The sequence below is a fragment of the Malaya genurostris genome, chromosome 3, assembly GCF_030247185.1.
Source record: "Malaya genurostris strain Urasoe2022 chromosome 3, Malgen_1.1, whole genome shotgun sequence".
NCBI classification, from domain to species: domain Eukaryota; kingdom Metazoa; phylum Arthropoda; class Insecta; order Diptera; family Culicidae; genus Malaya; species Malaya genurostris.
In genome coordinates, this window is record NC_080572.1 from 16,920,285 (window position 1) to 16,944,462 (window position 24,178).

General features: G+C 36.4%; 2 protein-coding genes across 3 annotated transcripts; one reads left to right on the plus strand and one right to left on the minus strand.

Annotated features, from left to right (window-relative positions):
* Positions 1–1,540: 1,540 nt before the first annotated feature.
* On the plus strand, positions 1,541–12,612 carry LOC131434695 (retinoid-inducible serine carboxypeptidase-like). Its single transcript, XM_058601695.1, has 4 exons — positions 1,541–1,730; positions 7,297–7,526; positions 7,582–8,146; positions 11,046–12,612. The coding sequence occupies exons 1-4, from the start codon at positions 1,670–1,672 to the stop codon at positions 11,522–11,524; spliced, it is 1,335 nt and encodes a 444-aa protein (XP_058457678.1). The 5' UTR covers positions 1,541–1,669; the 3' UTR covers positions 11,525–12,612.
* LOC131434694 (chitin deacetylase 1) lies at positions 12,042–22,815 on the minus strand. Of its 2 annotated transcripts, none has more exons than XM_058601693.1 (5): positions 22,536–22,815; positions 15,914–16,049; positions 15,111–15,223; positions 13,885–14,034; positions 12,042–13,818 (listed from the first exon to the last, which is right to left on the minus strand). In XM_058601693.1, exons 1-5 carry the CDS (start codon positions 22,585–22,587, stop codon positions 12,665–12,667), a joined length of 1,605 nt encoding a protein of 534 aa, XP_058457676.1. In that variant the 5' UTR covers positions 22,588–22,815; the 3' UTR covers positions 12,042–12,664. The 2 variants fall into 2 exon arrangements, with proteins under 2 accessions (XP_058457676.1, XP_058457675.1); XM_058601692.1 differs by lacking the exon at positions 15,111–15,223 and adding an exon at positions 15,457–15,587.
* Between the last annotated feature and the right edge of the window lie 1,363 nt (positions 22,816–24,178).

Below are 24,178 nucleotides of genomic sequence, written 5' to 3' on the forward strand. Positions count from 1 at the left end.
TACCCAGGTCCGACTTTCGGTTTCGGAGTAACTGAGTAAAATGTGCGAAAAAATTAAAAAAAAAATCAAATGAAGGATCTAGAAGCTTGCTATTGAGTTATACCACGGTCCGACTTCCGGTTCTGAAGTAGCGGGGTAAAATGCGCAAAAACTTGAAAATTAGTGCATTCGATTTTCTCATAGACCGCTCAACAGATTTCAATAAAAGTAGCTATAGATTAAAGTTCTTATAGTCCCATAGTCTATTATTGTTTTTTTCCCGATTCGATTTGTGGTTTTTGAGCAATGAGATAAAACTAAGAGATAAAACGAAGATTCAAATGAAAGGTCTAATGTTTCCATAACAGACTTCTGAATATTATACAAATCCGCCTTCCGATCCGGATGGACGGGGTAAAATGCTCAAAAGAATGAAAAAAAGAGCACTCGATTTTCTCGGAAACCGCTGGAATAATTTTTGCATACTGCATTCAAGCGAAAGTTCTAATGGTCCTTTTAGACCGCCGGCTTTTGAATAATATTCTTCCGCATCTGGATTGTGGTGGTTTCAAACAGGCTTTCACCATCTCCTTGTAAATATTTTGAAAAAGAAATTTCGAAAACATTCTGTACCGTATGGGTAATTTATGAGTAGTAGAGTAGAAGTTCACAGCAACTTTTTTTTGATATATCAAACCGTTAATATCATTTGGCTGGAGGTTTGTCCCGCTTAGCCTTAAATAATTATCTTATGAGGTTGGATCATGCATTAAACATCATCATTACATTGCTACAGAAAGCCCGTTCAAATCCACCCATTAGAGTGATGAACATATTTTATACGTGATGTTAAGACTTTAAAAAGAGCAAAATATTAAACTTGAATTTATTGGAATAGATAGCTTGGAAAGTAGTCGGACTTGATCGAGAAATGGCAAAGTAAATATTGCTGGCTGTGTTGTACTACAAATTAATTAGTCATATTCAATTGATCTTTCATTATATTTTCCTAATTTTACATGTAGTCTTTCTCATCAACCTGTAATCCAAAAACCTGTATTCGGAGCCTAATGAAATTTCATTGCAGCTCTTGTTTCGAATCTAAGAGCAAATGATATGATGTAATATTATGTATTACTTGACTTTTTGATAGAATAGTTAATTTCAATCCAAGGTTGTAACTTTCCAATATGAGAACAATTACTATTCGCATCTCCAGTGAAACATTCGGACGCGAAGCTTCAAGTGAAATGTCACCAAAATACCAGTAGAAATTTAAATATATTGGCCAGACAGCTGATAACGGCCGGCATTTGTTTGCATCACGCGTACATTGAAAGCAGCACTCTTAGTCATTCACTTATTCAGCAGACATCGACATATTTTGAGAAGTACCGCACATTGATATACCAATTGAGCTATCAATCTATTCCAACGATACACCTTCTTCAGTAATTATGGAGATATGTTTACCACCTGACGATTTAAATAGTCTAGCAAATACCGAATATATCGCTGAGTTTCTGTTGTATGACGGCTATAAAAGAATAATCGCGGGCTCTGTCCATTTTAGTTTGCCAGTGGTAATCAACGGATACTTTTCGTACCAGTTTATGAAGGGGAATTCCAAGTCACGTCCGAAGCTAAGTAACTTAACAGCAGTTTAGAAGCTATTACGCGTCCGGTTAGAATGTGGGTGTTGAAGTGCTCGGTGGCCTTTCTTCTTCTGATAATCGGAACATGCAGTGGAGGTGACTAAGTTAATCATTTAAATATTCATGCAACTTCCGGTTACAGGTATAGTTCTTGTAAAAATGTCAATTATCGTCAAACTGTTAATTGAATGAAAAAAATCGGCCGTAGCTGCGGATGACAAAGGTGAAAGTTCTTGGCATCTTTGTGACCAGTGATTCAGATGGGTATAGGGGACTTTTTGTTGATGTTTCATTTCATTTATATCTGAAGCTGTGCCTTAAGGACACTTCGTAATGATCTAACAGTTCATTAATTTCTATGGACACGGCGATACAGCTAAGAAGTACGCCTCGTATTTTCGTATTACAGATTGGTCGGTTGCAATTTGCTTTGGCGATTTTTTTTTTTTGTTTCGATTATAGAGGTTTTAACATTAATGTCATTCGCCTCTTCGGGTCAGAAAAACTTTCTGACCCTATGTGCGGGGTTGGGAATCGAACCCAGGCGGGCTGCGTGAAAGGCATCGACTTACCCATCACGCTATACCCGTCCCCTGCTTTGGCGATTGATTGGTTTTGACAGTTCGACTTTTTCTTATCAGCTACCGAATCATCATATGCAACGATGTATTAAATAAGACTTTAACTGCAATTCAATGATACCGTAAATAACTTTGAAGTACGAAGCATTTGAAAATGATAGTGGCTTATCTATTTACGGGTGCTAATGTTATATCATCTACATTCATATTATTGATAATAGCTAACAATATTATCAATTGTAAGACGTAATCTCTTCGTTACAATAGATAGACAAGACAATACATTAGAACGAAGAATGCAAAATCGCATTTTGGTATTTGAATCAAAACTTTGGCCTAAGTTACCATGTTTGCTAACTTATTTGAAGTGCGTCGAAAGAGATTGTAATTGAAACAGCTTCAAATATCTCACTTTGTAGACCCTTTTGATTTTACAAGATTTTCGGTGCAATCGGTGTAGCCGAAGTCAGTTAAATTCATCTAAGGGATTTTAAACCATTTCATTTGATTCGAAATTTTTGAAAATCAGTGTAGCTTAGCTTGTAGCTCTTTAAGATATCTTCCCGGGATCGAAAATCGAATACCCTTGAAACTCAAATAAGTTCATTTGGTAATCGAAATTGGCAAACTTGATTAACCGAATGAACTTATGTAAAATTGACATAGGGTAACGGTTCCCTATTTCATCTGAGCTCCTATTTCCATCTCATCCCGTCACCTACTTACTTTAAACATAAATAATATTTTACAACCTACCTGAACCAAACTGTGAAATGTTTTAAAATGATTATAAAAGCTATTGTCACACTTTCCCATTGAAAGAAATGGTTTTAAATTCTTCGGTGATCGTTTTTTTTACTTAAAATAAACTCACTTTTTAATTTAGGACACATTTTCGTCTCAAGATTTACAGTTCGTCATGTTTCTAATTATCTACTAATCGATTTGTCTTAAATCTTAAAACATGATAACTATTGCGCACAATTACACTACCATTGAATGCTGGATGACTTCATAATTAGTAATGTTTACTTGCCACTTGTTTAGTTAACGATTTAAAACTTCAAAAATTACTCGACAAGCAATAAAAGTCTTCAAAAATATCAGATGAAAGTTTTTTACTTAGTTCACTTGATTGCGCTTTGTTTTCATCTCATTTGGTTTCGCAAGGTTGCCAGGTTTTCTCATAATGTTACAAAACAAAATTGTTTTTCTTCTTCAAATTATCATCAAAAAGTATGTTTTTGGTATCCGTGACATTAGTTTAATTATATTATTGATATTAATATTTCAATAAAACTGTCTCGGTTGCGAGTATTACCAGAAAGAGCGTGTTAAATACTATTGAAATAACCATTGTGGCAAATCTAGTAGCATTGGTTTCATTCCGCTATACGTCAACATAACGCTGTGAAGTGTGTGTGTTTCATCGGCTCTGTACAGAGATGCCAGATATTTTCATAGAAACTATGTATTACTTTGCATAGAAAGTTTATATCTGCTCTATCTGTTTTCATTAATAAAATAGTGTTAATCATAATCAATTATCTGCCTAAAAGATTTCTACTTTAACATATGATTTGTCCGTTGATTAATAAACTTTTAAAGAATCACTGCAATCAAATACTAATAGATACTCAGAGAGAAACGTCTAATTTTTTACTTCTCATTTTTTATGAACCTGTAAAAATCTGTATTAAATTCAGGAAATCTGTATAAAATCTGTACATTGATTTAAATCAGTATGCGAACGCAAAAATATATACAATGCAGATAAATCTGTAAAAATGGCATCTCTGGCGCTGCATTTTGTTTTAAGAAGGACTAATGCCTAAATAGCAACAATTCCGTTTTTGGTTTTATTTAAAGTTCACCAAATTAACTTTGCAATAAAATTTTAAATTTAAAGCGAAAGGTAACGGAAACGATCGAAAATTTTTTAAACGTTGAAATGATTTAAAACTGGTTCTAAAAATGGTTGTCTCATAGTTTGCATTAGGCCGTTTTAAGAAGAATTCTGACATTTTGAACCTGAGAGTGTAATAGTGGAATATTTTGTTTTGATTGTTGTCGCCATTACTAATTTATAGGATGAATAAAGGACCAACGATAGGATGTATAAAAATCCATTCAGATGAAATTAGGAGCAGAGTAGTGGAAAAATCATAAGTGTTTTAAGCTGTTTCATGAATATTAGTTGAATTTTCAAGAAATGTGAATCAATTCTCAACAAGGCGAATGAAGCAGTAATATGAAATAGTTATAGTGATTTTAGTGGCTAAATCGGGGTTTTGAGGCGACGTTTTTACAAATGAGATGAAATAGGGAGCCCTTACCCTACTTACACTAATCACACTGTATCTCCTAAGCCGGAAGTCGAATCTGATTAAAAGCAAGAAATTTTTACGGTATTTTAAAACCTTTCATTTGCATCTTAGATGAAGGAAATCGGTTCAGAAAGGTGAATGACTTTATATTAATTTCGTTTAACATAGCATCCTGTATTTCTGGAACCAGAAGTCGGATCCAAATGAAATTCAGGAATCTCGTATGGAATTATAAGGTTTTTCATATGAGTCTAAGTTTGCAGAAAATCGAGTGGTATTGTTTGTCACACACACATTTGCTGATCTCCACAAACTAATTCGAATAGTATATGAATGTTATGTGCATCCAGTAATTACTGCTGTATATCTCCGTTAAAAATGAATGGATTTCAACAACCTATGGCTTATTTCAGAGCTATTACTTTGTCTAAGTCTAAAAACATATTTTGTTTGCAATGCCAATTGTGATATATATTATCAAAAACCTTTTTTAATCCAACTAGTAGTGTAATGATGCCTTTCTCATATTACTTATATTTTCAAAAATATCACTAGAAGATTTGAAAAAAAAATTTTCAATCTTGAATAAAATAAATTTTCTTTGGGTATGAACTAACATAACCTTTCAATTTGTAAACAGTTATGTGAAGTTAATAACAAATTTTCTAAATTAAACATACTCTGCCCTATAGATCTGGAACCGGAAGTCAGACCCGGATGAAATTAAACAGCAACCTGTGGGACTATAGAAATTTTATTTTGAGCCTAAGTTTGTGTAAATCGACCATCGACTCTGAAAAAATTGAGTGAGACTCGGTTTAGAGTTTTTGACCACTACTTCTGGAACCGGGAACATGGAACCAGTATATCCGAAGTCAGTTCGTTTAGTAAGTAACTAATATAGCCTACAAATTGAATCAGTTTTGAGCCAAATTTAGAAGAACTCTACCCTTTTTGGCATCGTCGTTCATTTAGAACGGTGTGCATTTTTAAACACACTTTACCCTACGAAAGCATGATGAAATTCAATAGTAACCTAAGGGACTATGAGATTTTTTATTTTATGAGTGACATTGGGTCATATGAATAAAACGTAGCATGCTTGAATTTCTGTAGTAAATGCTACATGTGGATCACGTTCTTGTCAAAAGCAGAGACTTTGCTACATAAAAACTTTTGAACATGCTACAAATTGTAGTGTTTACTACAATTTTTTGGTAGGTAGCTCTAGAGGTTGCTACTCGTGTGTTTGCTGATAAAATGAAGTAGATAAATTAAGCAAAGTGGAATTTTTGCAGCAGTACGTACGTTTCTTGCTTTGTGCATATTTATTCCAGGTTTTCCTGCTCCGTGGCGATACGGCATGTAGTAAATGCTCAAATTCGAAAATAGTATTAACTACATGTTCGAACTTGTTTTCTATTCATACGTTATATTCTATGGACTTTGTTATTTAGAAGATACTACAAACAACAGACTTTACTACATTTTATTCATACGGCCCATTGTACACCGTCGCTTAAACCGACGAAACAAAAACCGTAAAACATTTCTTAACTGGTCTCAAAACCATTATTCCCAATCTTATGGTCAAATGAAAGGTTTTATGGTCCTACCAAAAATTATTGCATATTTTCGGATACAACAAAAATTTAAATCGTCGTCTAGAGTTCGATGGCAAAATCGTATGAAATCTTCAAAATTTGAATAAAAACTAGTAGAGTTTGTACGTCATGTTGATGGTCATAGGAACCGATTTCGATTGTACCGGTTCTCGGGTTCCAGTGCTGGAAATTTATGTAATAGTGAACCCATTTCGTTTTCTAATGGATGGCCCAATCGATTAGAGAACTGTTTCATTCTTCATGTTATACTAGTTAATACCCAAACAATCCCTTGGTTTCTTTCAAAAAAACGAAGAGAAACATTTTGAATAGAATACCACAGTATTATATATGAGAAAGGCATCATTACACCATTACAGGGTTTTCGGAGTAGGTTAACCAATTTATCAAATGAAAGGTATTATAGCCATAGCCTATTATTGTATTTCATCTAAATCCGATAATGAGCGGAAGCGGAATAAGTGCAAAAATTTGTAGAAATATGCTTAATATTCTCAGTGATTTCTGCTGCACCCGCTTCGGACTCCGGAAATGGCAATCATACATTAGAAAAAAGGACTTCCAGTGGATGTGCTAGTTATATCAGCAATCTCGCGAACTTTGATTTTATGGCCATCCATTACAATTTCCGAAACTTGCCTTATATTTTCCGGATTGATTTCTTAATTTGGCTTACCTTAGTATTCCGCATCACTTTTATTAGTAAAGACAACCAATAGTTTTTTTTCTGTAGTCCGATTAGCGTGAAAATTTGACACATGTCATCTGAGAGTCGAAAGTCCCTAAAAATAAAGTAAGTTAGATATTATAAACAAAATCGTTGAGTCAGACCCAGAAATTGAATTTGAATGATGTGTAACTTCTATCAAGTACCATTCATAAGTTAATTCTGATTAAGATTCATGTATGTTTCTTTTAATAAAGTACCCATATCGATTCGTATTATAACTTCTATATCTTTTACGATTAGTCTTGATTGTGCTATATAAACTGTAATTAAACAGTTATCTCCTTGCTCTTCAGCTGTTGAGTGTCAATATAAAACAAAGAACGTCAATCACGATTTTCTGAAATTTTGACAGTTTAAGCTGTGACACTGTATGCCGTTTTAATTCTTGATTTTTTGTAGTTCCACGTGATGGTTACGGCCCTGGAAAACAAGACTGGGGATTCGTGGAGGTTCGAAAGGGAGCACACATGTTCTGGTGGTTGTACTACACAACTGCCGATGTCGACCAGTACACCGATCGTCCACTGCTCATCTGGCTACAGGGTGGTCCTGGAGCATCATCAATGTATGGGAATTTCGAGGAACTTGGTCCACTGACTTTGGAAGGAGAGTACCGGAATCATACTTGGGTACGATTTTAAAATTTATAGACCCGTTAAGTCAATCAAAATTTTCATTCAACAGGTCAGAAACTACAATGTTTTATTCATTGACAACCCGGTTGGCACTGGTTTCAGCTACGTTGAAAATTCAACTCTATTAACCAAAACAAATGCCGAAATTGCTGATGATCTCCTAACATTCACCAAAGAATTTTATCGACTTAATCCAGAGTTCAAGTATACTCCGTTGCATATCTATGCGGAAAGTTATGGTGGAAAAATGGCCCCAGAATTCGCATATGTTTTGAACAAGGCTATCACAAATGAAGAAATTGATATCAAGCTGGAGTCGGTAGGCATTGTCGCACCCTGGGTCTCACCTATCGATTCTGTTTTATCGTGGGGCGAATTTCTACTAAATATGGGATTTGTCGACACAAAAGGATACCGAAAGATACAAGCAGCTGCTATAGAAACGGAACATATATTGAACGAAGGCAAATATTTGGAGGCAACCTGGCAGTGGGGCAAAACAGAAAATGTCATCTTGGAACAGACTTTGGGTATTGATTTTTATAATGTTCTATTTGCTCAAGATTTCCTATCGACTCAATTCAGATTGACGATGTTTGCAAAGGATATGAAACGTAAGTAGCTGTTCAGTTTTCATTATTAACGATAAAATGAGAGTGCAGAAATTGTTCCACTAATATGTATATTATCACAATTTCAGTTAGTTAAAATGCAGGTATTACGGCGTAGTGTAGTACACTACACAGTTGTTTTATCTAAACCTTCTAAACCACCAATGGCCCATGGCGTTAACGGGCGATGGCACAAACACTAAGCAATGACACCTTTGAAGCTGTTATCTAAGCTCTAACAAGTAATGCAGCTGTTGATTGTTTAATTTGACTGAGTGATAGTAAGAAATGTTAGTTATTTCTATAAGTTATTCAATTGAATGAACTGAAGTGGCTACTAACTGTTTTCTTATTGTAATACTATTCGAACGAATTGTAACAGTAAACGTACATTTAGTTAAGATAAAAATTCACAATTTTTAAAATTTAATGCTTTATTGTTATGACATTTTCAATTCAAAAGTGAAGTTAGTGGATTAAAAAGTATGTAGATTCAAACTGAATTAAGTTGTGTTTGCGCAAAACTGTCACAGACAATTTTTCATTGCTCTGTTTTGTCAACAATATTTAGTATACAACGTTTTATACCACACCGTAATTGTTTAGTCCAATTTTGTGCCAAGTAATGAGCACTCGCGGACTATGTCGATTTTGTGCTTTATTTTAAAGAAATGTGCAGTCGAATCTCATGGGATGCTTGAGAATCATCAGAAGCAATTTGCATGAGCTGAATTCAACCCTCCAGAAGCGGTAACTTTGATGTAAGAAACGAGGAATGTGGAAAACTGCCGAATGAAATTGAAGCCTAAAAATTGTAGACACTACTGAACGAAGATGATACGCAAACTTAAAAACATAACCAGCAATTTCCGACCGCTGGAGACCCATTGAAAAGTGCATGATATGGAAAAATTGGATTCACATAAATAAATCAAAATACAGCAAGAAAATCGTTGAACTTTTTGTGAAATGTTAGTGTAAAGGTCGTTACCCAAGTAACAATTGAAATGCCTTCTGGTTCTGATTATAATTTATAAGAGTTTTTGATGTGGAACACTTTTTTGTTTTCTATATAGAGGTGCAAATTATAAATTTAAGGGTAAATACAAGTAGAAATGTGGTCAGCTTTTGAACACTCACAGCTCAGTCAGTTCAGTTTCAATCATCAGTAATATTATTTGACCAATTGATTGGAAATATGTCTACGTATTGATTTGAATGTTCATAGCCATGTATTTTCAATTATATATCATTGAAATGTTGATTAATAGCTAGCATAGTCCTATTTTACTTGCTAAAAATCTCCGGCATACTGGATTTCCCTAACGTAGACGACGGTTTTGAAGGAGTAAGCGATATATCAATATAGGAAAGCATCGCTCTGATTGTTCAATCGATGCAAAAGCGAAGCTGTTGGAAGCACGCGAATCTATAAATATAAGCGAAATTATAGCTAACGTTTCAGTTCTACGTGTAGCATGCTAGAGGTAGGTTGTTGCTAGACAGCAAGACTAAAAGCGCTATAGAACGATTTGAAGCTTCAATTGGTATGCTCTGATCTTGTGTCATGCGTGTTCGGATGAAATTTCATGTTATGTCGTTTTCACCTGAGAAATTTTCAACTACCCCAGGATAAATGCTTAAGATTAATTTCTAATTTACATAAGATGAACTCGATTAATAATGAGAAAAAGTTTATAACTTCAAATTAAATTGTAAAATTGGTAGTAATGGTTGAGAAACTTAACGCTATAAAAATAACTGCATGCATACTATGAACACAAGCTTGGTGAAGAGAAGCTTAAATATCGAAATCCGCATCGCGAGTATGGTCAAAGATATAATTGCATACATTTGGGATATTGATGTAATTTCGTCGGCTCCATAACAAATACAAATCAAGACAAACAGAGTCTATATTCTGGGGGTGTTGGTAGATTGAAAATGTCGATCATTAGAAATTTTGGTTGCCTTGTTCCACATGGATGGCTCGAACAACCCCATGGGGCTGATCCTTGTAGTATTTTATGTTGTTTATACTAAAATCAAATGGAAATCAAAAAACCTTTTTTACGCGAAAATTTTGAAATAACATAATTTTTTATTTAATATATGCGAAATTTGATGTACGACTTAGGACGCAAATTGAGATTTCAATGTTCATGACAATGGTACGTCTCACATTTATAAACTGGTCTCAAAGATGCTGATTGTTTTTGGCGAGCAATTCACACATTTCCAGGAAATTTAAATTATTTCTCAAATAAACTTTTGCTTTTTATATTCAGCTTATATACAGATATAAAACAGCAAGTATTTCGTTGTACTACAGGGTCCGCCGTGTAACTTTTTTTTTTAACATGCAATAAAACACAAACGGTTCATTCGATTTCAAAATTTATTTTTTCATATTAAAGTACAATTCTTCCGGTTAATTGTGGAATATAATTTCATTCAAATGGCTGCCTCGGCTGGCCTTGCAGTACGCCATACGGTCGGTCCATTTTTTTAGTACTTTTTCGATTGTATGCAGCTTTATTTCAGCTATGGCTGCACGAATGTTGTCCTTTAACTTCCTTGTTCACTATTCTCACGCGTTCCTCAAGCGTATACTCAACCATTTTCGTTCAGCGGAAGGATAAAACTAAGTTTCTGTCAAATCAGAAGTGACATTAAGGTTACCAATTTCGAAATAATCGCTAGTTCAAAAAAATGTTAGATGGCGGACCTTGTATATTATTTGGCCGTTTTTTAATGAGTTTAACAATTCTAATAAAAACATCCTTCAGCTTAAATTGCCAATCTAACTGAAATTGTAATGAAATATCTTTTCGTTTCAAGATATTACAGAAACATAGGACTGACCAAATATGATAACATAATAAAATGCACATATTTTCAGAGGCTACACTAGACAGCGCCATTCGATTGGCTTCTGAAGATCGCGACCAAATGCTGCAGGATCTGATGCGGGGTCCGGTTGCTTCGGCACTGGAACTACCGCCGGAATCTCTGTTCGGTTCCCAAGCTGGAAACGTTTTCGGGAGCATGGCGGAAGATTTCATGAAGCCAGCGATTCACATAATTGAGCTCTTACTGAACAGCACAAGCTTGGACGTTATCGTGATTACCGGTCAACTGGACTTGATTGTCGCAACACCCGGCAATGTGGCTTGGATGGAGAAGGTTCAGTGGAGTGGACGTAATCAGTACCTGCAAGCCCCCAGAGATGGTGTTGGTCCACAAGGAATGCTCGAAGGTTACCAGAAGAGCTTTGGGAACTTGTACATGTACTGGGCGTTGCGTGCCGGTCACATGGTCCCAGCCGATAATCCAGTCTTCATGGATTACATTCTTGAAAAGCATGCAAGTTATCCATAATACTACGCAGAATAAAATTTGAAGACATGGAAAATTTGTTGTTTTAAAATTTTGTTTTTGGTTCATTATCGCGTAGATAACTTGACAAAGTAGACAAATTGAAATTAACTTTAATTTTAGTCCTAAAATCGTAATTGAGAAATCGTGACGACTAAATTCCCTGAAACGGATAGAATTTTTCAGTGTTACTATCACTTTTAGTCTAGCTACTGTATATTTTCCCGAGACCTTGAATGAAAATAAAAAATGCTTTCCGAAAATGCTCAAAATAATTTCCTAAAGTACTCTCTATCTACACGATGCTCATTGTAGATTGTCAATGTTTGAAACCACTACAGATTCCTTTATATTTAGTAATCGCTTTCCTAAAAGGTCAGGTTAACTTCCTGCACGTTTTGAGAACTGAACTATGGGTGAAGAAGGCCCAATTTGTTTGCCTATTTAATTCAACATAAATATACAAATCTCTGCTTTCATCGAAATGAATGTCATCATGTACAACAATAAAACAACACGCTTATCAATGTCTTGTATTTTTTTTTAATTCAAAATTAATCGTTTTCTTTTGACATTATCGAGAATTTTTTGCCACAAGCAATTAACCACTATGTTCGATAACTCTTTTCTTGCAAAAGTCGCAGCATCATACCCTACGAACTACATATGAAATGCCTGAAACGTCTGTCTGCTACCATCTACACTGAATTTACGTTAAGAAATTTGAAAATAAAATAATTAGAAAATTTTTAAGGTCTACCCCTGGTTAGGTCAGGGGTTTTGAGTAACCTCTTTTTACTCTTTTTTCATATCTTTCGAATGTATTTGATGACAGTTTGCTAATAAAGTTGGAAGACCACATCATTATCACGGCCTAGAATATGTCTTAATTTATTTTCGCCAATTATTCGCACCAACCAAAAATGGTGGCTTGTGGGAGGTCAAGGAATTCTCGGGAGGAATGGGGATCGGGAATTGGGTTGGAAGGTAAATATATTTACAACAGATATGTCCGCCCTATTCGGGTCTAGTAAGGAGACTTGTGCCTCAATCATCGTCTATTGCTTTACTTGTAAAACTTTTTTTTTTCTCACACAACTAATTCAGACTTTCGGTGGATCGGAGCGGTTTCCGTGGACTGGTTTACTTGGTAGTGAAACCATCACCCGTTGGATCTAGGATCCATGGATAGTTGTTCGGACACTCCATGCAGGTAAAGAGACGCAGCGTTTCACCTGGCAATTCGCGGGTTGTAAGCGGGCAGGCATTCGGTAGGGAGCAGTACGGTTGTCCCTTGACGTCGCATTTTTCCTTCCACTCCTGGAAGTCTCGCAGTGCATTTAACTCTGTTGGATTTTGCATCCACTGTATGACTTGAAGCATAGTGACAAAGAAAACGTCGTTGCGACCAAGCATTTCTTCGATAAATTTGATCAATTCTTCGCGGTATTCCTTCTTGGATTTCAACCAAGAGGCGTGGAAGTGAAGTCCTAGAGGTGCACGATTGGAATTGTAGTGACGGTTGAAGTTGTGGCGTAACAGACGTCCGAATTGTTCACCAGATTGAACGTTGGAGCACGAGTCCACCATGTGACAACCGGGCAAGGATTCGTCGAATGTTGGATCATCACGACGATCAAGTTCATTCATAACCATTTCCCACACCGGGTGGCTACGAGATGGGCAGTTGTGGGCATTTCCGTTACATTTATGAGGCATACGGAAATATAACGTGTAGGGCCAAATCGGAACACGACCCAGAGAAGCGGTGATCGATGCATCGTAAACGAAGAACTGGTCAGCCATCATTTCGAACTGTTTGTTTCCTCCAACACGTAGATAAGGTGCTCGAACGCCAATGATGGAACCATCTGTGATATTTGCGAATCTCTCTATAATTAGTCGAGCGCCTGCCATCTCCGCCAACCAGTCATCGTAAGTTCCTTGAGTCCAGTAGTTCGGATCGTCTTTGTGAGTCAATGAGAAGACGGAGATCTCATGTCCTTTACGATGCAAATCTTGTACAGCCGAATAGTTGGTGTATTTGTGTGAAACAAAGAAGGTACCTCGGATCTGACATCCGTTTGGATTCTGACGCTGTCCGTTGAAGATATCCTCGTACAAATCAATGTTGTCGACATTGGCAGCACCGTTGAAGGTGATGGTGATCATTTGGGGAACCTGTTGTGGTTCAATGTTTCCGGGTATACGGGTTCCGTCGGCAGAACAGAAGCAATCCGGCAGCACACACTGGTTAGTGTCACAGTCCGGGGCACGATTGGGGTCCAATTCGACAGCTGAGAATGTATGAGAAACTCTAGTGTACCGGCTGGCTTGGAATAGTGATTTATTTTCAAACTTACTACATGCATTCTCGTCGGATTCGTCCTTACAGTCAGGTTTGCCATTACAGAACAGCTCCTTATCGACGCACTCGCCGTTGCCACAAGACAATTTTCCATCCGGACAGATGGGTTCATCGGTCTTCAGGATAGGAAGAACTTTTCTCGGTTCTTCGGAGGTCGGGATCAGGTTGGAATTAGAAAGGCATTAGATATATTATCATGATCTGATGAATTGAGGACGCTTCAAGAGAAAGTAAACCGCGTGAGCTTTACTCACACCAGATTGGGAGAAAATTGTAGAACGTGTTGTAAATAGGTGTGTTCGTGTGACGGTGTGAACGATTGAAATGTTTGACTGCACGGTGCGCGCTCGCTTAAAACTGAATTTTTCTAACCTGTGCCTTCGTCTTGCGAAGCACTGTTCCTAGCACTGCCTAAGGTGTATTTGTGTCTTGTGTCGCATTATGTGAATTAGTTTGTTTAACAATTTTCTGTAATATTTTTTTTAATTATAAAAATTTTAATTCTTTTGTTTTTTTTCTGTTTTTGTGTTGACAAATCATGCGATAATTTATCCAAATTGGAGTGCAATTGTATTTAGAAAGCCATTCGTTTTAGGCAACGTGATTACGTATAGAAGACTTAAGACTTAAAGTGGTATTTTAATTTAGATTTTAGCGTTTTAGCACAACTAATGTGTAAATTTACATGTTTGCAATTTTCCTCGATCCGAATGGAAGTAGATATGACGGAACGTCTCAAGAGAAATGTGTTAAACTATAAGCAAAAGTGTACAGTGATAGGAAATGTAATTTACAGACACATTCTACAAGTAAGTTAGTAATCAACATACAATACATTATAATAGTTTTCCACCCGTTTCCCAGAATTAGTATAAATGACATTCAATAGTTAGAAGAAAATGATTAACAGAACGATGTTAGATCATGTCAGTGTCACGTGTCCTCATGTCGAAAGGCTGAATGTATTCTAAACCGTTCGTTGTCTACTGATTTCTGCTATCCCGGAACCATTTCAAGCTTTGGACAATAGAGTAGCTCTCATTTTGTTCTAAAAAGTACCGAAATCCCAAACCAATTCGCGTGTAGATTATCCAAAACTAATGGTATCGAGTGCAAATAGCGTTATCTTTCCTAATAGAAAGAAACGTATATACAAAGCGTGATCTCTTTTTGCAACACTGTGTTTTCCCTGGCCGAAAATTGGTTGGTTTGGGGACTTACTTTCCTTCTTGTCACACGTGGTGACCTTTGCTTTCCAATCGCAAGTTTGTTTTTCAATGTCGAACGCAAGACCGGATGGGCAAGTGATTTGCTTCAATCCGGCACGGGTACACCTATTTATTTTGCAACACGAAGTCGAAGTTTTGTGTATATTTGGGGGAGGGGTGGGGGGTAATTTTGCAGTATTTTGATTTTTTGTCAAGACAATGGAAATACAAAGAAAAAAGAAAGAATGGTTTTAGTGGTGACAGTTTGTATCCGGTGGACGGTCCCGGGATGGAAGCTTGAGAACCAAAACACAGAACCATCCTTCCATCCTCAGGCCTGTCCACCGTAGTGGACTTACTTCCTAGCTCATCGCAATTTTTAACATTCGTTTTCCAATCGCAGGTCTGACGGTAAACGTCAAAGAACAACCCGGTTGGGCAACGTACGCGTGCCAGTCTTGTGATGCCGTTTTCACCAGCGTTATCGCACCTGCATCAAGGAGCAATCAAAATATATCAATCTGTGGAATCTTCATTAGCAAATTAAACAAGTAATAGTATCCTAACGAGACGAAATACTAGATAGAAAACGCAGAGAGTTGCTTCTCGCGCCGACAAAAGCATCTTAAGTATAACAAAAGTTTAAAGCTCGGTTGGTGACTGTTTTTGACTAGTACTGAGATTCTTCAACCGGGAGGGGTACTAAGGCATCACAAATTAATACATGGCATACACATGCACTACACGCTACAGTTGTTACGTGGAGTACGCGTGAAAAAGGGGGAGGTGTGTTTCCGGGAAGGTGGTAATCATCACCTCACGACTTCACGGCAATCGCCGTCGGTACTCAGACGGAAGTATTCATCCGCTGGTCGGTCCTTGCACAGCTCTTCGATGTTGTCCTCCTGATCGCCGTCATCATCCTGTCGCTTGACACGGTATTCGGCCCCGGCTGAAAAAAATAGAAGAAAAGTAGAAAACAATTAACATTTATGCCCGCATTACACGACATATTAATCCATGATAATTTGAAGTACAGATGGGTCAAATCAATTAACAACATGACGCCTTAAAGCAATATAGATCTTAAAATTCATGAACAAATCTGGAAACAAAACTAAGTTGTCATGTTGCTTTTGAAATTTGTATTGAACGAAACATTTTGAGTTTGGTGAGTTTAGCATCCGACAAGATTTCGAGATTCTTAACATGATCCAACGAAACTTTAAACATATCTGTCGTTTCACCTTTTTCCATCAATTTGGTAATCGAAATGGTAACAGACTATTGAAATTGAACCCGAACGTCGACGTATTGAGCTACAAAGTACAATTCCAAATCAACGACATTACCCATTGGAAATAGATATCGAGTAGCAGAACAGCATAATTGAAAGAAAAACTAACGAGAATAGAAACGGGGACTATATTGCTTGAAGAATACCGAAGGTCGAAGTGCAACCTAAGAGATTTGTGTTGCCCTCATTTCTCACATTTCTCTCGAAAATCTTAGTTAATCATCTCTGCTCCATCATTCATCGCATATAGGAAAACCATTAGTTAGAGTGATATCTGCCATCTCTGCTCAATACATTGGCTCAAAGGATGAAATGAAAATAGGTGCAATTGTCTAGAGTTTTTACGTCATTATAACAGAAGTATTGCACCTTTTTCTCATTATTTTTTCAGTATTATTGCTTCTTAGGATCGAAGCAAATATACATCGGCATAATACAACGCAACGTTGATTGTAGGCCGAGTAATAAGCAAAGTAATATGCCGACGCGACTAATTAGATTACTATTGGTACAATGCCCCTATATTGTTTGATGAAATAAACGTATTTATTAAAAAAACAAGAGTCTGCTTAGATTGATCTTTATTAGGTTCTAACACCGAACACGCCCAGAATATAGACTCTGTTTGTCTTGATTTGTATTTGTTATGGAGCCGACGAAATTACATCAATATTCCAAATGTATGGAATTATATCTTTGTCCATACTCGCGATGCGGATTTCGATATTTAAACTTCTCTTCGCCAAGCTTGTGTTCACTGTATGCATGCTGTTATTTTTATAGCCTTTTTCTACCATTACTACCATTCTACGATTTCGGTTGAGGTGATAAACTTTTTCTCATTATTAATCGAGTTCATTTTATGTAAATTAGAAATTATCCTAAGCATTCAAAATTTATCCTGGGGTAGTTGCAAATTTCTCAGGTGAAAACGACATAACATGGAATTTCATCCGAACACGCATGACACAAGATCAGAGCATACAAATTGAAGCTTCAAATCGTTTTATAGCGCTTTTAGTCTTGCTGTCTAGCAACAACCTACCTCTAGCATGCTACACGTGTTTTGCAAGTTATTATTATTAATATCATTTATTTTACCCCGGCTTTAACCTTTTGGTCGTTCACCGGGGGGTTTTTTGCAAGTAGTATCAACTTAACGTCAGCTTAGCGGCTTATGTTGAACCGCTTGCTAAGTGACGATTTCAATACGACTCTGACTGTAATTTTTAGATATTATAAAAATACAAAGTACATATTCTCAACCCGAGAGGTTATGGCCGTCACGATAAAACGCTATACGTAACCAAACTCCGCACGTTATTGTACCTCACTTATGGCTCATTACACCAACACAATAGGTTTTCAGATTGCAGCATGTCAGCACTGCAATTGCATTACTAATTTTCCCACCAATTTCCCGGTCGCATTTTCTTGTCTGGCCATGACCGTTGTAAGCATGTACCTTTGTTCAACGATTATTCTAGCATTATTGCGGTTTTCTTAAACTGCTTCTAAATGGCAGTCTACGGTGTGTGTTACAATAAGCTTTATGTGTGATACAAAATTTACATAGAAAAATTTCTTGTCGTGACAAGAAAAAACTTCTTTATCATTGTATGTAGATACCTAGATTTAACAAAATGATTTCCAACTAAAGAGAGATTGTAAAACACACAAACCTGAAAAGACATGTGCATAATAAATAAATTGTTACTGTAACTAATAGTAGCGTATTGTTCCCGCAATTCACAAACCACTTTTTTACATTATCTTTTATTTTTCAGTAGGTTTAAAGATATATTGATGAACTCGATACGGTATTGAAGAAAAGCTAAGTGAAATCTATGCTCGAAATGCAAAATTTTGATGGAAATTATGAATTTATATAAAATATTTATGCATGAAATTTTATGTATTATAATTGATGCTCTAGCGAAGAGAAAACCAATGTAGGGCACCTGTTCCCTTAATCATCTCAGCTCCATCTTTCATCGCATATAGGAAAACCATTAGTTAGAATGATATCTGCCATCTCTGTTCAATACATTGGCTCAAAGGATGAAATGGAAATAGGTGCAATTGTTTCGAGTTTTTACGTCATTATAACAGAAGTATTGCACCTTTTTCTCATAATTTTGCCGGTAATATTGCTTCTTAGGATCGAAGCAAATATACATCGGCATAATACGACGCAATTCGTCGATTGTAGGCCGAGTAATAAGCAAGTATTCCAATTCCTTTATCTGTTTGGTGTCGACTTTGATAGACGTCTAGTAAACATTACTCTGTTAGCTAGTTTCAGAGTGTCAAGTTTGAGTGTCTCCTTTGTTTCGAGTACAGTCATGATTGAATCATAGATGTCCTTCTACAATCGTTACAAATGAACACTGACCGCTTTTCACAGTTTTCAGTATATACTAATCATCAGTCAGAAGCATCAATAAAAATCTAGAATGCAATTCATAATAATCGGCCTTAAGATCATCGCATTTAAGCACTTTAGATTCTATTTTTATTGGTCGTTGGTCGCAGAATCGATGGATTCCATCAGTTGCGCAAAATATATGACAGTCATATCTTCCCTTGAGACGCCCTCGGTTCACTAATGTTGCGAGGGTTCAATTTTAAATACGAACCGGTAAGTGTTGAACTTGACGTACACCAACAGTTCCATCAATCCTTCGACTGATTTTTGATGTCACAGGTTCCTTACACAATCCGGAACGAGAAGTTGGATGAGAGACGAGAACGGAGGCTGTTTCAAGGGATTTCATATTTTAAATGCTGCACTTAACGGAACACTAACTAAATTGGTCGACCTCCGATGCAGAGAGTAAAATTGCTTTATACAAAATGCTTGCGGAGTTTGCGGAAAAAAAAGAAGGTGTAGAATATAATGGTTTCGATTCACTACTAAAATAGAAAGGCAATACCGAAGGGGTTTATTTACGAATTTTGGCGGTCTTTCAGTGCCGTGTTGTATCTTGGTTGAATGATAGGTTTCTTACATACGTTTATCGTTCTATTATAAAATGGATTGCGGATGTCTCAATTTGTATTTAAATTGTAATTGCATTTCGTAAGTCGATATTACAGATCTTTCGAGACAAAATAGTCAATACATGATGAATTCATTCGGACCGCAGATGAAATTGATAGATTGATTCTTGACAGCAACAGAATTTAACTAAAAAGTTAAACTTTTTCATCGAACGGAAAAGTTTATGAGTCGTTCGCAGAGATTGTGCTTAGAAGCATTTTATGTTTATGACATTGGTGTTAACAAAAAACTAATAATTATATTATCATTATGATCTGCGAGGATGCTCAGAACACATCATAAATTTGTCTAACAATACACCTTTCAAGTGATATTCTGATGTATTTTGAGTAACCTTCTTTGTGTTTTATTCAAAATTCACCATGTGGGAGTGTGAGTTACCAAAGATAATAAACTTCATTCCTTAACCATGCCATTAAATAAAGTATCGCATTATTTAAAATTTTTCGCGTAAAAACAGGCTTTCCAAATTTCATATAATTTTAATGTAAATAACATGAACAATCCTACTACGTCCGATGCATTAGCGCCTGAGGACCTTCTGGGTATGTTCTGAGACTATGTAAATGCTTAAGAGATGTTCCGAGATCCAAGAACTACTTGGAGTATTGTCCTTAGGGACTACACTGTGTCACAGCAAGAATAACAACAGCTAATGCCTTTTTTGTTTGTGGTGCATACTTTTGGAGCTACACATTGCTTACTTGTCTATTTATAGCTGTAGGTAGATTACCAGTCGTCAAAGAACTTCAGTGAAAACAGGTTTTAAGATTTATACGAGCATTTAGTAGTATATGTACAGTTATTCAATACTGCTCATAGTCGTAGAGCTACATACTGCTTACTTGTGTATTTTGATCTTTTCTCGGAACATTCTCAGTCGTTCAAGAACTTCAGTGAAAACAGATCTTAAGGTCTATACGAGCACTCTGCATATATAATTACTCAAAACTCATTCCAAAAACTGTATGACATGATCAATTCGTATATCCTACCGTATATACCCAATGTTGCTAAAACCATAAATATTGATTTATTATATAACTATCAGTTTATCTAGCCAAAGAAGGTAGTTTTTGGATGGCCTAGAGAAATAATTTTTGTTCCATTGATCGCATGTGGCATCACGACTATAGACTAAGAACGATAAGTTTGTTAATGCACTTTGTTTCACTGGTAGATCTTGAGGCCTGAACTCCAGGTAGTTTTTGGGTGGCCTAGAGAAATCACAATTGTCCTATTGATACATATTGATATTGATCGTCCCGGGTGGGCGGTTCAATGCATAGGACGCTGGTCTTACAAGCCAGTTATCGTATGTTCGAGCCCCGACCTGGAAGGATTCTTAGTGTCAGGAGGATCCATAGTACTAGCAAGGCAATGATTCTGTACACTAAGAATCGGCTGCGAAGTCTGTTGAAACAGAAAGGCCAAATTCCACAAAAGGAATGTAATGCCAAGACTTTGACTTCCTATTGATCGCATGTGGCATCACCGAGAACGATAAGTTTGTTAATGCACTTTGTTACACTGGTATATCTGAAGGCCTTAACTTCAGGAAATTCTTCTTTTTTACGCGATTATCTCTTGAATTAAATTAAAAATAGCGTTAATTCAAATAAAACGCGTAAAAAGTCGCGTAATTGAGGTTTTAGTGTATGAATATGCTACACCTTCTTGTAACTATCCATTGGTTTCAATTCTCAACCTCGCAAAGAAGGTTAGAAAGTTTGCTTATCCCGAGAGACGGACAACTTTAAGACCAAAACCTCTATAATTTCAGGAACAAAATGTTCAGATTGACACATCGATAGTTTTTTGTAAGTTCTGAATACGATTGGTGAAAACAACTTTCTAAATATGTTATAAGTGTATCATTGATTTGCATCTATGATGGTTTTCAATTAGATTTTTGATTCAACTTATGTCTATTCCATGACTTGAATACGACCAAAAAGCAGAAAGTGCAAGAATAAATTCCGAAACAAATGTTTCGTGCCGAAACATGGGATCGAACTGCATTTTCGGAGATTTCGACTAGTGTGTTTTGAAAGGATGACGAAATATAAAAGTTCTAACGACTAATGTACTATCATTATGGGTTATAATAAAGAAAGATATCTTATAATAACTAATAAATATAAAATAAATATAAGAGAAATAAAATTAACATTCAAACAACCCTGATGCCAATAAATACCTTTCATAATCATAATTGAGTCATATTTCAAAACTTTTGGTACAGCAAACAACAAAATTCCTCAACCTGTTCGTACAAACTGGTTATTCTAGAATACATGGACTGCAGCACGAGAAGAGAAAATTATCGCTGGCTACAGGCAAACAGTGCAATTTTGCATTCAGGGTAAATCATTCTTCTAAGTTGTAGCAGCCTCAATGGCAGCACACCCCAGTGTTCACAGATTGACACATACATATGAAAAACTGGTACAACATCAACAAAAAAACCAAGAGAGTGATAGCAAACAAAAGTGAAATCAAATCCACTATCACACAAGAGCAACTCAAAGTTATGCAAATAATAAATTGGCCTAGGTCGGACTGAAACTGGAAGAGTGCGGTTTCTAAACTAGTTTAAGTTTTCATGCTTCATGACGTTTACGCCACCTGTGGCGACTTATTAGCCTAGCGTGTCTCGCCTAGGGATATATTTCTTAATTTCCCTGCGCAACCTTCTTTCTCCTCCCCACACGATAGATTGGGGACTGGTTCCGTAATAATCTGCGTCATGTATCCGAATAAGAAATGCAAATGGGATATTATATCATCAATGGTTCACTTTTACCACATTATCACCATGATCCTCGGAGCTAGTGGTTTCTTGGAGATCGACGGCATAATCGGAAAGAGCGTGAAACATATAACAAAAAGTCTCGCGAGACTGAATCTGATTATCACCCTTTTGGCTCATCATGTAATGGAAAAACACATTCGATTTTTAGCCCGTTTGGAGGTGGTAGCCTTTCACTTCCAACTTCTATCTACCACCGGTTGATTTTTATTTCTCTTTACGGTTAGCACTTCCTTAAAGTATGATGAGATCATGTTTTCCTTACCGATTGTCACTATTAAGCACAGAAACCCAATCAATTTTATCACATTCGCCATTTCAAGGCTACTGCACTCTGGCACTCCTTGTGACGAACTGCTTTTTTTTTATTATAGTGCGCACACACACGGCCAGGGGGCGCACTAGCAGCGAAAATCTACTCTCTCTTGCAGCGATTCCCAGGAACTGTTCGGCTACCCACGGAAATTAATCAAAACGATCAAGAAGTAAAATGACACTCTAGCAGGACGGTTCGAATGTCCAACAGCACTAAAAGCTTTTCGGCCCGGCCAACAACTATTTATATATAGGCGTACGCGTTTTGCCACGATCGGCGCGCAGCTACCACTTGGGGTTTCCGCACCTTTGACTTCGAGTTTGGAATACCCCACCAGAAAGGCTCTCCCGGAGCTCACTCTCGCGCATGACGCTCTGCCGGTGGTAACTATGTTTCTCGATTATTGATGATCATTATTATTTATAATTTAATATTCTGCGTTCTAGGCAACAGCATAATATTTTATAGAAAATCTGTTATATTGTTATTTGGAAAAACAATGAAAAATATTTTCATCCATACACAGGAATTTTTATTTTTAAAAGATTTTTATCTTTCCAGCTTTGAGCCCTGCCAATTGTGCAGCAACTTGTCGTTATAAAGAGTGGTGGTATTGTATGCTAATGCTTTGCTTCGGCTGAACGCTTGTGGAGGGGAATGAGCTCTAAAGTGCGAGATTGAGTTCCTGACAGCATGTGGACAGGGTAGCTTTGATACAACGCCGTAAAGAGGGAGACTTCAATGAGCAATAACAGATGAACCTCATGAACTTATTCATGCTATTTGTATTTCGATTTCGAATGATTGAAAGTTATAGTAGTAATTATAACTTTAACAATATTGGATATATGTACAGCATTTTCCCGCTAAAGTTGCCATCATTTACTGGGTTGACAGAGAAATTTCATAAATGGCGAGAATCTTTCCGTTCAGATAATCAGAAATTAGTGTTCAATAATTGGATAAATGAGTATTACTTTGTATTGATACTCTGATTGTTTCACTTTAAAAGAGATTGACAAAACAGGTTTCCATTAGTATTTAATGTTTAACATTTCCATCCATACATCCAACATTTCCATCTAACATTGTTGCGATTGACAATATGCGTTTCAGTGCTACTGATACGGGAATTGTCTGAAGAGATCAACACAGAAAGAAATAATGAAATTTACACGAGATGTAAATCAATAGTAACATGGAATAGACATGGATTGAATCGAAATTTTGATTGAAAACCTTCATCGATGCAAAACTAAATTGAATTGCATTGAATTTTCAATGAATATAACTGTATCTTTCAATTAACGCTTATTTTGCGATTAAATTGTATTGAAACGTACAGAATTGTAAAGTAATTTTATGTTTAATTACCTGGTCCAAATATGTGCATGAAAATAGATGTAAATTCACAATATATTTTTATCTGTGAAGCCAAGAAGAAGCTGCCTGACTTAAAAAATTAATTACTACCAAAGCATAAACAAATCGTGACTCTTCTGTGTAGAACATTTTCTCAGAGTTTATATGCTGAAACCTTATCGAACATATTTTTGGAATTTCCATGCTGTTACTTTTTGTTATGCAGTTAC

Coding starts and splice junctions, on each gene's coding strand:
- LOC131434695 (XM_058601695.1), top strand. CDS start 1,670: ATGTGGGTGTTGAAGTGCTCGGTGGCCTTTCTTCTTCTGATAATCGGA. Junction 7,527..7,581: donor AGTACCGGAATCATACTTGG/GTACGATTTTAA, acceptor TTCATTCAACAG/GTCAGAAACTACAATGTTTT. Junction 8,147..11,045: donor GTTTGCAAAGGATATGAAAC/GTAAGTAGCTGT, acceptor ACATATTTTCAG/AGGCTACACTAGACAGCGCC.
- LOC131434694 (XM_058601692.1), bottom strand. CDS start 22,587: ATGGCGAATGTGATAAAATTGATTGGGTTTCTGTGCTTAATAGTGACA. Junction 15,588..15,913: donor GATTGCCGTGAAGTCGTGAG/GTGATGATTACC, acceptor TCCTTGATGCAG/GTGCGATAACGCTGGTGAAA. Junction 14,035..15,456: donor AAATTGCGATGAGCTAGGAA/GTAAGTCCACTA, acceptor CGACCTCCGAAG/AACCGAGAAAAGTTCTTCCT.